The 12,274-nt window shown below is 39.3% G+C and overlaps 1 protein-coding gene across 5 annotated transcripts in view; it reads right to left on the reverse strand.

The window, feature by feature from the left end:
• The window catches only part of fip1l1a (FIP1 like 1a (S. cerevisiae)), a 46,640-nt gene that overhangs the window by 17,903 nt on the left and 16,463 nt on the right, over positions 1-12,274 (reverse strand). For all 5 annotated transcript variants that reach the window (XM_067383683.1, XM_067383682.1, XM_067383684.1 and 2 more), the window contains one exon: positions 4,187-4,238. In XM_067383683.1, coding sequence (XP_067239784.1) covers positions 4,187-4,238 — 52 coding nt within the window. The remainder of the gene's footprint in view (positions 1-4,186; positions 4,239-12,274) is intronic.

Raw genomic sequence — 12,274 nt, forward strand, 5'->3', positions numbered from 1 at the left:
TGTCCCATAAACTCCATGAAGGCTGCCAATCACAGCTTTAGGAAGAGTCAATCATCTCTGTCATGAGGGACACTGAATTTACTTTACTTTTTTGTTTCAATTTCATGAGCATCTTTTTATTCTTTATGTGATACTTCCTTTTGGTAATGACAATTTACCATAATAGTCTGCTAAAAGAAAATATTGTGCCCACAAGTAGCAGCATTTACTTGTCTGTCCTGTTTGGATTGTTTTAGCATACAATTCATAAACTATGGAAATCAGGTAATAGAAATGACTATATGATTCCATCCAAGTTGTGAAATGTACACTACCATTCAAAAGTTTGGGGACAGTTTGATTCTTTTTTTTTTTTCCTGAAGGTTCTTGATGATGTGGCAACATGGGCTTGGATGAAGTTCAAACCAAGGAAATCAAGAAGTATGGTGATCAGAAGGGGGAAAGTGACCAGCGAGTTCCAGTTGCAAGTACAGGGGGAGACGATACCATTGATTGAGGAAAACCCAATTAAGTGCCTAGGGAAATGGTATGACGTATCCCTGACCAACAGATGTAACGTTTTCAGGACAGAGAAACAGGCAGATGCATGGCTGAGTAAGATTGAGGGGTCAGGACTGCCAGGAAAGTTTAAGGTTTGGCTCTTCCAGCATGGTCTGCTACCACGACTCATGCGGCTACTGACAATCTATAAACTACCCATGACAACAGTGGAAGGAGTCGAGAGGCGAGTGAACAAACACCTTCGCAAGTGGCTCAGAATCCCACCAAGCTTCACGTCAGTAGGGCTATATACCAGGTCTGGTCAGGTACAACTACCCCTATCATCAGTGGTGGAAGAGTTCAAGGTGGCAAAGTGTCGGGTTGTGATGATGTACCAAGACTCAACTGATGAAAAAGTCAGAAGAGTAGGCGTCACTACAACATCAGGACGCAAATGGGTGGCTGACACATCAGTGGCACAAGCTGAAAGGGCATTGAAGCTGAAGGACATCATCGGGAACCCATGTGTAGGGAGGCAAGGACTCGGATCCACCCACTTCCAGCAATGGGGAAAAGCAGACCCAAGGCAAAGGAGGGACATGATTCAAGCTGAGGTCCGACACCTGGAGGAAGAAAGGCGCAGGTCTAGGGCTGTCGAACTCGGAGCACAAGGGGCCTGGACAAAGTGGGACTTGCCGAAGTGGAAGATTACGTGGTCTGGGATCTGGAGACTGGAGCCCTTTCGTATCTCCTTCCTGTACGACACCCTTCCATCACCAACAAACCTCCACAGATGGGGAATGAGGGAGGACCCATTGTGTAGGCTATGCGGAGGGAGGGGAACAATGGCGCACATACTGGCAGGATGCAAAACAGCTCTTAGCCAAGGAAGATACAGGTGGCGCCATGACAAGGTTCTCAGTGCACTGCCTGACATCTTGGAGCGGGAGAGGCAGAAAAAGCACCAGACAAGTACAAGGCCGGCAACATCTATTCAGTTCGTCAGAGAAGGGGAGAAACCACCAGCCCCCAAGAAGACTAAGAAGAGCCTCTTGCTAGCAGCACAATCCTGGGAGATGAGGGTGGACCTGGGAAGGAAACTAGTCTTCCCCCAGGTTGTGCAAACACAGTTGAGGCCAGACATGGTCTTATGATCTTGATTGAACTGACATTCCCGTGGGAAGACGGGTTCGAGGAGGTCTATCAGCGGAAAGCCACCAAGTATCAGGACCTCGTAGAGCAGTGTAGGGCCAAAGAGTGGCAGACCTGGCTATTCCCAGTTGAGGTCGGGTGTAGGGGCTTCCCGGCACAGTCTGTGTGGAAGACACTCACAGCTCTGGGTTTAGCAGGTAGGGAGAGGAAGGTAGCTGTTCATAGGTTGGGTGAGGCAGCAGAAAGAGCATCTTGCTGGCTCTGGAGTAGGAGGGAGGAGTTGAGCTGGGGGCCAGGAAGAGGTGGGTAGTGATTGGCCACTACTGCCGACCCGCCAACTGGAGGGTGTTGTGGTTCAGGGTTGAAACACCCCGTGAAAGTTGGACGCCACCTGACGAAATCTTCTCCTGGCTGAAAGCTACAGTCATGTACTATAGTTAGTGACTGGGTTAGACAGCATCAGTATAGATGTATCCAATAGTATTTTTAAAGAAATTAATAAAAATAATCAATATAAATGCTGTTCTTTTAAACTTTCTATTCATCAAAGAATCTTGAAAAAAATATGTATCATGGTTTCCACAAAAATATTAAGCCCTGCAACTGTTTTCAACATTGATAATGTTATTCATTGACTTTGTTGAACTCAGTAATTTTAATACTCTTAGATTTGAGTGCAGCTTTTGATACAGTTGATCATGATATTCTTTTAAGTGTGTGGGCATCCAAGGAACTGTCCTTAGCTGGTTCAGATCTTATCTTACTAATAGTACCTTTTCAGTAGGTATTGGTATTGCTGTTTCATCTGTAGCACCCCTAACTTATGGTGTTCCCCAAGGATCTATTCTGGCTCCCATTTTGTTTTCACTCTACATGCTTCCACTAGATTGAATTTTTAGGAAACATAGAGTATCTTTTCATTTTTATGCAGATGACACCCACATTTATTTACCTTTAAAACATAATGACAAGCAAGGCCTAGAAACCTTGCTTGCATGCTTAGCCAATGTACAAACTTGGATGTCTCTGAATTTTTTGCATTTAAATGAGGGTAAGATTGAAGTGATTGTCTTTGGGCCCTCAGGGGGAAAAGGAAAACCAAATATTAATTGTGGTCATTAATTGTGGCCTATATCAAACCAACTGTGAAAAATCTGGGAGTTATTTTTGATTCTTCCCTTAAGTTTGACCAACATATAAATTCAGTAGTTAAGTCATGTTTTTTTCATCTTAAACTGTTGTCAAAAGTTAAAACTTTTCTGTCTTCTAAGGATCTTGAAAGAGTCACACATGCGTTTGTTTTATCTCGATTGGACTATTGTAACTCATTTAATGTTGGATTACCCCAATCCTCCATGTCACGACTACAGATGGTCCAAAATGCCGCAGCCAGGTTTTTAACTGGGGTTCGTAAATGAGAACACATTACTCCAATTTTAGTGTCTCTTAATTGGTTGCCAGTGCATTAAAGAGTTGAATTTAAGATTTTGCTGTTTGTTTTTTAGTCTTTAAATGGTCTGGCACATTCCTACTTGTCAGACCTTTTAATCGTGAACACGTCAGTAAGATGCTTGCGATTCTCAGACAGTTTTACTCTGTCTTATCCAAGATCAAGATTGAAGTTGGTGGTGACCGTGCGTTTGCAGTGGCCGGTTCAAAGTTATGGAACAGTCTTCCTTTATCTGTAAGATCTGCTTCATCCTTATATGATTTTAAATCGAAGTTACAGTCTCCTCTTCTAAGTCTTGCATTTCATTCATTCTAACGCTTGTTTTTGTTTTAATTCTGTGATGTCTTTTTACTACTACTGTCTTTTATTTTATTCCTTTCTCTGTACAGCACAGTGGTCAACTTTTGTTGTGTTTTTTTGTGCTTTATAAATAAATGAAATTAAATGAATATGAAATAATAAGAAGAAATGTTTCTTGAGCAGCAAATCAGCATATTAGAATGATTTCTGAAGGATCACTGAAGACTGGAGTAATGATGCTGAAAATACATTATAAATTACATTTTAAAATATATGAAAATACAAAACATTTTTTAAGTGAATAACAGCATTTCTATCCCATGCATTTCCATCATAATTTATGTCCATGGTTTGTACCACATACAATATTTATTCATTTCAAATGTGAAGCGTATTAGTTTATAGGTATTTTTCTTTTATCTTTATCTTAAATTTAAAATGGATTGACACTCGACCAATGACTTCATCTGAATATCAACTGGTTAAACCGGATTAATGGAGGTTAGTGAACAGGTGACAACATTTTTAAGTCTTTTTCACAAGCTCTACCTCTTTGTGTCTCTCTTTCTTTCTCTGTCTTTCATTTTCTCCCTCTTTTGCCTGTATTGTGACCTGCTATGTTCTTGCATTCTCTGTCTGCTACATCTCCTCTGTCTCTCTCTCCAGTATCTATGCAACATCAACCTGGACACATATACATACATGATCCATATATCATACACAAACCCTGCTATAATGCTTAACAATCCAAAATTACAGAAAAAAAAAAAAGAAAAAAAAAAACACGTCAAAATAAACGCTTACCTATCTAACGTTGGCATCATAGGTGGAGGGGCACCGGGAGGTAATGGGAAACCTGAAACGGCAGGCATAAACAGACATTTTGTGAATAATGATATGGTGAAATCAGTGCATAAAAAAAGAGAAATATTAAAATCATAAGTGCACGTTGCAGTACAAACTTCTTCAAAAGAAATAAAATATGATTTCATTTATTATGGAAAATGCATGTTTGTGTCTGTGTGTGCATATGTCCAGATGTCTTGACCAAATGACTCAACACTGTTTATGACACATCCAGACAGAATTCTACAAACGCAGTGGCCTGCAACTTTTACTGCCCTTGCTAACCGTGACGCTCCCCCTTTAAATGCGTGCGTGAAACAAATGGGCCTTCGCAGCACCCCAAAAAACACATTCTCCCTCACATGGCTGAGACACACTTATCTGCTTTGATCACACTCAGCCACAGACTCACAAACATTCATGCACATCTGGGCACCATCCCCCTTTTGTTTTTCCACGGACCCCTGATGGGAGCCAGCTCCAAAAGACAGTTTTCAACAACAACAAGAATGACTGGAAAAAGGCTGAAAGAAAAACAGTAATTTGAGGAACACAGAAATCACGCAGCTCTGCTTAACACAGAACGATGCAGAAACGCAGCGTCCCCTCCAACGCATGCATCCACTCACACAGAGCCTCGCAAATCATCTGTGTTGTCCTTGAAACTTCAGAGTCCTTGAAAAAGTATGTACTTTGTGAACTATGCCCTAAGCTACTCTTTATTTTCAGTCTGCCTGTGGATGCTATGCTAATTTATATCAGAGATCTGTGGCAAGCTACAAAATAGTTCAGTAAGTTCACAGATCTGCTGCTAGTGCTCATTAGCACATGCTTCTATGCTATATGAGTTTGTCAATGTGTATTTTGTGCACAGGGACAAAACAGAACTAATATGTCAAATGTATGGTACCTATGGATATGGAAGCTTGTTTCAGCCACTGAATAAAAAAAAAAAGAAGGTAATTGCGACTTTTTATCTCACAATTCTGACTTTTTATTTGCGAATTATAAAGTCAGAATTGTGAGATATAAACTCGCAATTCTGATTTTGTATCAAGAAAAAAGTCAGAATTGCGAGAAAGTCAGAATTTTGAGAAACTTGTAATTCTGAGAATTTCCTCAGAATTAGACTTTATTTCTCGAGTCTATATCCGCAAATTCGACTTTATAACTCACAATAGTTGTTTATATCTCACTATTCTGAGAAAAAAAGTCAGAATTATCTTTTAAATTGTTTTATTCCGTGGCGAAAACAATAATAATAAAAGCTGCAAGCAGCGATGAAAGGGCCCTCACACCCAGGGCCACCGCCACCTGATGGCCTTAGGAAAACAGTGAATAGTGGGTGACATGCATGTAAGCGAGTAAATTGGAGAAATATAGCAAAGTCGTTTCAATGTGCCACACTTCCTGCTGCCAACAGGTGGCGCTTTGACTATAACTGAATACTGCCATGTAGATGTCTTTAGGCCAGGACTATTATCAAACATGTGAAGTTTGGAGCAGATCGGATATTGTATGCATTAATTACAATAACTTACTGTTTTGTGGTGTTAATCGCATACTTTAGCGCTAAGCCAAGTGTTTCATGATTTGTATGATGTTTCTATCATGTTTGGTACTTCAAGGCATATTTAAATGTGGTTCTGGGAATTTCTGAAGCGTGTGCAAAGTTTCATGAGTTTTCGAGCATGTTTAGGCCCTCAAAAATGCGATTCATTTCGGAGAAGAAGAATAATTGACTGAGCAATTCCAATAGGGTCCTCACACCATCGGTGCTCGGGCCCTAACAACAGAATTGTGAGATAAACTTGTAATTGCGAGTTATGAAGTCTAATTCTGAAGAAAAAAAGACTTACTTTTTTTTCTCAGAATTGGCAGTTTATATCTCACAATTTTGACTTTATAATGACTTTAACTCATAATTGCGTGTTGTAAAGTGAGAATTGCGATACATAAACTACAAGGAAAAAAGTCAGACTTGCAATTGTGAATTATAAAGTCAGAATTGCATGATATAAAGTTGCAAGTTTATTTCTCGCAATTTTGAGAAAAAATTAGAATCGCAAGATGTAAGCTTGCAATTGTGAGAAAAAAAGTCAGAATTGTCCCACTCAAGAACATTCTTTGAAAGGTCCCACTTCATAATAAACAAATACATTTGTTAACATTATTTAATGCCTTAGGTATTTACAACAATTTTCTTTATTTAGGTTAATGTTAATTTAAATTATTAATGTATTTATTTAAAAGTCTATTTATAAATATATATGAACACTACCATTGAAAAGTTTGGGGTTGGATGGATTAGTATGTTTTTCCATATGAATGAATGAAATTGAATGAAATTGAATGAATGATTTTAAGGGAAAAATGAGATGATTTTAAATTTCATGGCATCAACACATCTCAAAAAAGTTGGGACAAGGCTATGTGTACCACTGTGTGGTATCCCCTCTTCTTTTTATAACAGTCTGCAAACGTCTGGGGACTGAGGAAACAAGTTTCTCAAGTTTAGGAATAGGAATGTTGTCCCATTCTTGTCTAATACAGGCTTCTAGTTGCTCAACTGTCTTAGGTCTTCTTTGTCGCATCTTCCTCTTTACGATGCGCCAAATGTTTTCTATGGGTGAAAGATCTGGACTGCATGCTGGCCATTTCAGTACCGGGATCATTCTTCTACGCAGCCATGATGTTGTAATTGTGATTGTTGATGTTGTAATTGATGCAGTATGTGGTCTGGCATTGTCATGTTGGAAAATGCAAGGTCTTCCCTGAAAGAGACGACGTCTGGATGGGAGCATATGTTGTTCTAGAACTTGGATATACCTTTCAGCATTGATGGTGCCTTTCCAGATGTGTAAGCTGCCCATGCCACAAGCGCAGATGCAACCCCATACCATCAGAGATGCAGGCTTCTGAACTGAGCGCTGATAACAACTTGGGTTGTCCTTGTCCTCTTTAGTATGGATGACATGGCGTCCCAGTTTTCCAAAAATAACTTCAAATTTTGATTAGTCTGACCACAGAACAGATTTCTACTAAGTCTATTTTAAAAACGCCTGCGCTTCTGGATCATGTTTAGATATGGCTTCTTTTTTGACCTATAGAGTTTTAGCTGGCAACGCGAATGGCACGGTGGATTGTGTTCACCGACAATGTTTTCTGGAAGTATTCCTGAGCCCATGTTGTGATTTCCATTACAGTAGCATTCCTGTATGTGATGCAGTGCCATCTAAGGGCCCAAAGATCACGGGCATACAGTATGGTTTTCCGGCCTTGACCCTTACGCACAGAGATTGTTCCAGATTCTCTGAATATTTGGATGATATTATGCACTGTAGATGATGATAACTTCAAACTCTTTGCAATTTTTCTCTGCGAAACTCCTTTATGATATTGCTCCAGTATATTTCGCTGCAGCATTGGGGGAATTGGTGATCCTCTGCCCATCTTGACTTCTGAGAGACACTGCCACTCTGAGAGGCTCTTTTTATACCCAATCATGTTGCCATTTGACCAAATAAGTTGCAAATTGGTCCTCCAGCTGTTCCTTATATGTACATTTAACTTTTCCGGCCTCTTATTGCTACCTGTCCCAACCTTTTTGGAATGTGTAGCTCTCATGAAATCCAAAATGAGCCAATATTTGGCATGACATTTCAAAAAGTCTCACTTTCAACATTTGATATGTGACCTATATTCTATTGTAAATAAAATATAAGTTTATGAGATTTGTAAATTATTGCATTCCTTTTTTTTTCAAAATTTGTACAGTTTCCCAACTTTTTTGGAATCAGGTTTGTACTTCACAAGCATGTGTTTGTCTTTTTTTCTTGTTTTCCATCTTTTTTGGTTTTCTTTTACTGAAGTTTTATTTTAAGCTGCTAGACCTTTTAACGAAAAGATATATTGTGCAAAGGGTGCTTAAAGGTACTTTATGAACACTTACAACCATTAATGTCCTCTAAAAGGATCACTGGACCCTTTTTGTACAAAAATATTTAGACTATCAGTACAAAAATGTAAAACACAAATCCTCTCCGATCAAATTTGTTATTAAAATTATGATTAGAATGAAAAAAAAGGCTCTCATTTCTCTACAACCCCATTAAATCAAAACATTCCTCTCCTAACAACTGGCTCCCTCCATCTTTTTACCCTCTCTCTCTTTCAGCACAGCTGGGTCATTCAGCACATTTCCAGTGCCACAATTGTGCTGGCATGGCACTTTTTCTTTCTTCACGCCCTGAGCTATTTTTAGCTGCACACAGCCAGGGCCGGCACCAAGGGGGGGCATTTGTGGGCCATGTCCCCCCAAAAGAGTTACTGTGCCCCCCGAAAGTGAAAGCGAAAAGCAAGAACGCATTTGAAAGCAATTACAAATGTGTGAAATGTACTCAATGCACTCCACACAACACATTAGCAACACAAAAATAACAGCGTGGCCGTAACAGTACAGCGATATCCGCAGGGGGAGCGAGTCAGAAAAAGAGGCCTATAACTTAAAGATGGGGAGGTGGGCTTATTCTCTGATAAAATGAAAATGGCCTGCTCTGGATTAAAGGCTGAACTTCAAAGGCTGGGCCTGACCAGGAAGTTTGATATTTTGACTGTATTAAAAAGGATGAGTGGGTTCTAAAAAAGGGGATGATGGCTGAGTCAGTAAGAGGTCTGAGTGGGCTGGAGGAGGAGTGGCAGGATTTGGCAGGAGGCGATTTCTGATGGGGCTTTGAAGCAGAAGAGGAGTAGAGTAAAGAGAGCTCAACTATAGACTTCCACTTGAAAGTGAGGTGGTGCAGCATCTGCAGGAAGTTGGCCAAGCTGAGAGCCAGCAAGCCTGCGCTGCAGAGGAAAACCTGGAGAGAATTACACACACCTGGATATAGACTCACCAGCTCAAGCGCACATGTTGTCAGACTCCAACAGAGACACATGTATGCTCAATATTTAGTCACTGTCAAAAGGAACATGCACAGCTGCTGCAGTGAATCTGGTTTAGCACTAAACTCTTACCATGAAACCTAAGCATAAACATAATTTTGGGGCATCATGGGGTATTTCTCTAGGTTGCCCTAGTGTGCAATATTTTAACACAGAAAACACGGTAACACTTTAGTATGGGGTACAATTCATACTTTTAACAAGTTGCTTATTAGCTTGCATACTACTAAACATTGGCTGTTTATTAGTACAAACCTGATTCCAAAAAAGTTGGGACACTGTACAAATTGTGAATAAAAAAGGAATGCAATAATTTACAAATCTCATAAACTTATATTTTATTCACAATAGAATATAGACAACATATTACATGTTGAAAGTGAGACATTTTGGAATGTCATGCCAAATATTGGCTCATTTTGGATTTCATGAGCGCTACACATTCCAAAAAAGTTGGGACAGCAATAAGAGGCCGGAAAAGTTAAATGTACATATAAGGAACAGCTGGAGGACCAATTTGCAACTTATTAGGTCAACTGGCAACATGATTGGGTATAAAAAGAGCCTCTCAGAGTGGCAGTGTCTCTCAGAAGTCAAGATGGGCAGAGGATCACCAATTCCCCCAATGCTGTGGTGCAAAATAGTGGAGCAATATCAGAAAAGAGTTTCTCAGAGAAAAATTGCAAAGAGTTTGACGTTATGATCATCTACAGTGCATAATATCATCCAAAAATTCAGAGAATCTGGAAAAATCTCTGGGGTCAAGGCTGGAAAACCATACTGGATGGCCGTGATCTTCGGGCGCTTAGACGGCACTGCATCACATACAGGAATGCTGCTGTAATGGACATCACAACATGGGCTCAGGAATACTTGTCAGTGAACACAATCCACCGTGCCATTCGCCGTTGCCGGCTAAAACTCTATAGGTCAAAAAAGAAGCCATATCTAAACATGATCCAGAAGTGCAGGCGTTTTCTCTGGGCCAAGGCTCATTTAAAATGGACTGTGGCAAAGTGGAAAACTGTTCTGTGGTCAGACAAATCAAAATTTGAAGTTCTTTATGGAAAACTGGGACGCCATGTCATCTGGACTAAAGAGGACAAGGACAACCCAAGTTATTATCAGTGCTCAGTTTAGAAGCCTGCATCTCTGATGGTATGGGGTTGCATGAGTGCGTGTGGCATGGGCAGCTTACACATCTGGAAAGGCACCATCAATGCTGAAAGGTATATCCAAGTTCTAGAACAACATATGCTCCCATCCAGATGTCGTCTCTTTCAGGGAAGACCTTGCATTTTCCAACATGACAATGCCAGACCACATACTGCATCAATTACAACATCATGGCTGCATAGAAGAAGTATCCAGGTACTGAAATGGCCAGCCTGCAGTCTAGATCTTTCACCCATAGAAAACATTTGGTGCATCATAAAGAGGAAGATGCGACAAAGAAGACCTAAGACAGTTGAGCAACTAGAAGCCTGTATTAGCCAAGAATGGGACAACATTCCTAAACTTGAGCAACTTGTCTCCTCAGTCCCCAGACGTTTGCAGACTGTTATAAAAAGAAGAGGGGATGCCACACAGTGGTAAACATGGCCTTGTCCCAACTTTTTTTGAGATGTGTTGATGCCATGAAAATCAACTTCTAGATCCTTTAATCCTACCAAATACCTAAACTTAAAAGCTACAACAACTATCTTGCTAACCATTAATAAACAGTAAATTAGGAGTCTGAGGCAAAAGTCATAGTTAATAGTGAATATGTGTCCCCCATACTGGTGTTACCGAAAACACATGAACAAATATACAAACTATTTCATAGGGCAACAGATATAGATTCAGTGCAGTTTGCTATCATACCTGACAAGAATAACCTTGATGTTTAAAGTGTACCAATAAGACATGTGTTCAGGATATTAAGGTTCTCTTCAGACCAGGAGAAGGCAGCAGGTTGCTCAACATGGGTGTGAATCAATCACATCATGGATAAATGTTGTCATGACAACCACAAATTCCCCACGGTTGGCCATATGTACAATGCAGTGCAATGAAAACATCAACATGACCTTTGACCTCCCTTGGATTGTTTGAAAATGTGCTGGTGTGCTGGTCAAAAAAGGTCCAGCTTTATCTACCACATGGATCATACACATACATAAAATAAAACCATAATAGATCTCATATTTTAAGAAGATTTTTTGTGTATATGTGCATAAGTTTAGGGTTGGTAAGATTTTTAAAATGTTTTTAAATAAATTCTCACCAATGCTGCATTTATTTGATTAAACATAGAAAAACCAGTAATAAAAAAAAATACTGTTTTCTATTTGAATATATTGTATAATGTAAGTTGTTTTTGTATTGGCAAAACTGAATTTCCAGTCTTCATTGTCACATGATCCTTCAGAAATCATTCTAATATTCTGATTTAATGCTCAAAAAACATTTCTTATTATTACAAATGTTGAAAACAGTAGTGCTGCTTAACCAATATACTAAAATATCAAAAGAACAGCATTTATTTAAAACAAAAATGTATTAATTTCCTCTAAACAAAAATATTACCGACCCCAAACTTTTGAATAGTAAATTATTATAACAATAAATAAAGCCAAAATATTCTGAAATACAAAAAATCTCCAATTTAAAGCTTTAATTCACCCAAAAATAAAAGTTATGTCATTAAGTACTCACCCTCATGTTGTTCCAAACCCATAAGACCTTAGTTCATCTTCAGAACACAAATTAAGATATTTTGATGAAAACCGAGAGGTATCTGAACCACACATAGGCAGCAATTCTTAATTTGTGTTCTTACGGGTTTGGAATGATATGAGGGTGAATACTTAATAACAGAAATTTGGGTGAACTAACCCTTTAATCTTAGCATTATGAGGACTGACCCGATTGTTATGAGAATAATCTGATTTTCATTTAATATGCTGGTTAATATGCTGGACTATGTCTTTTCTGACGTGTTCTGTTTAATTTTGTAACTATTAGAAGTGAGAGTTTTGCTCAAGGACAAGCTGAAGAAAAATCTGCAATGTCGTAGCATTCACACGCTACTACGTCACGACAGAGCATGAGCTAGTC

The sequence above is a fragment of the Chanodichthys erythropterus genome, chromosome 4, assembly GCF_024489055.1.
Source record: "Chanodichthys erythropterus isolate Z2021 chromosome 4, ASM2448905v1, whole genome shotgun sequence".
Taxonomy (NCBI): domain Eukaryota; kingdom Metazoa; phylum Chordata; class Actinopteri; order Cypriniformes; family Xenocyprididae; genus Chanodichthys; species Chanodichthys erythropterus.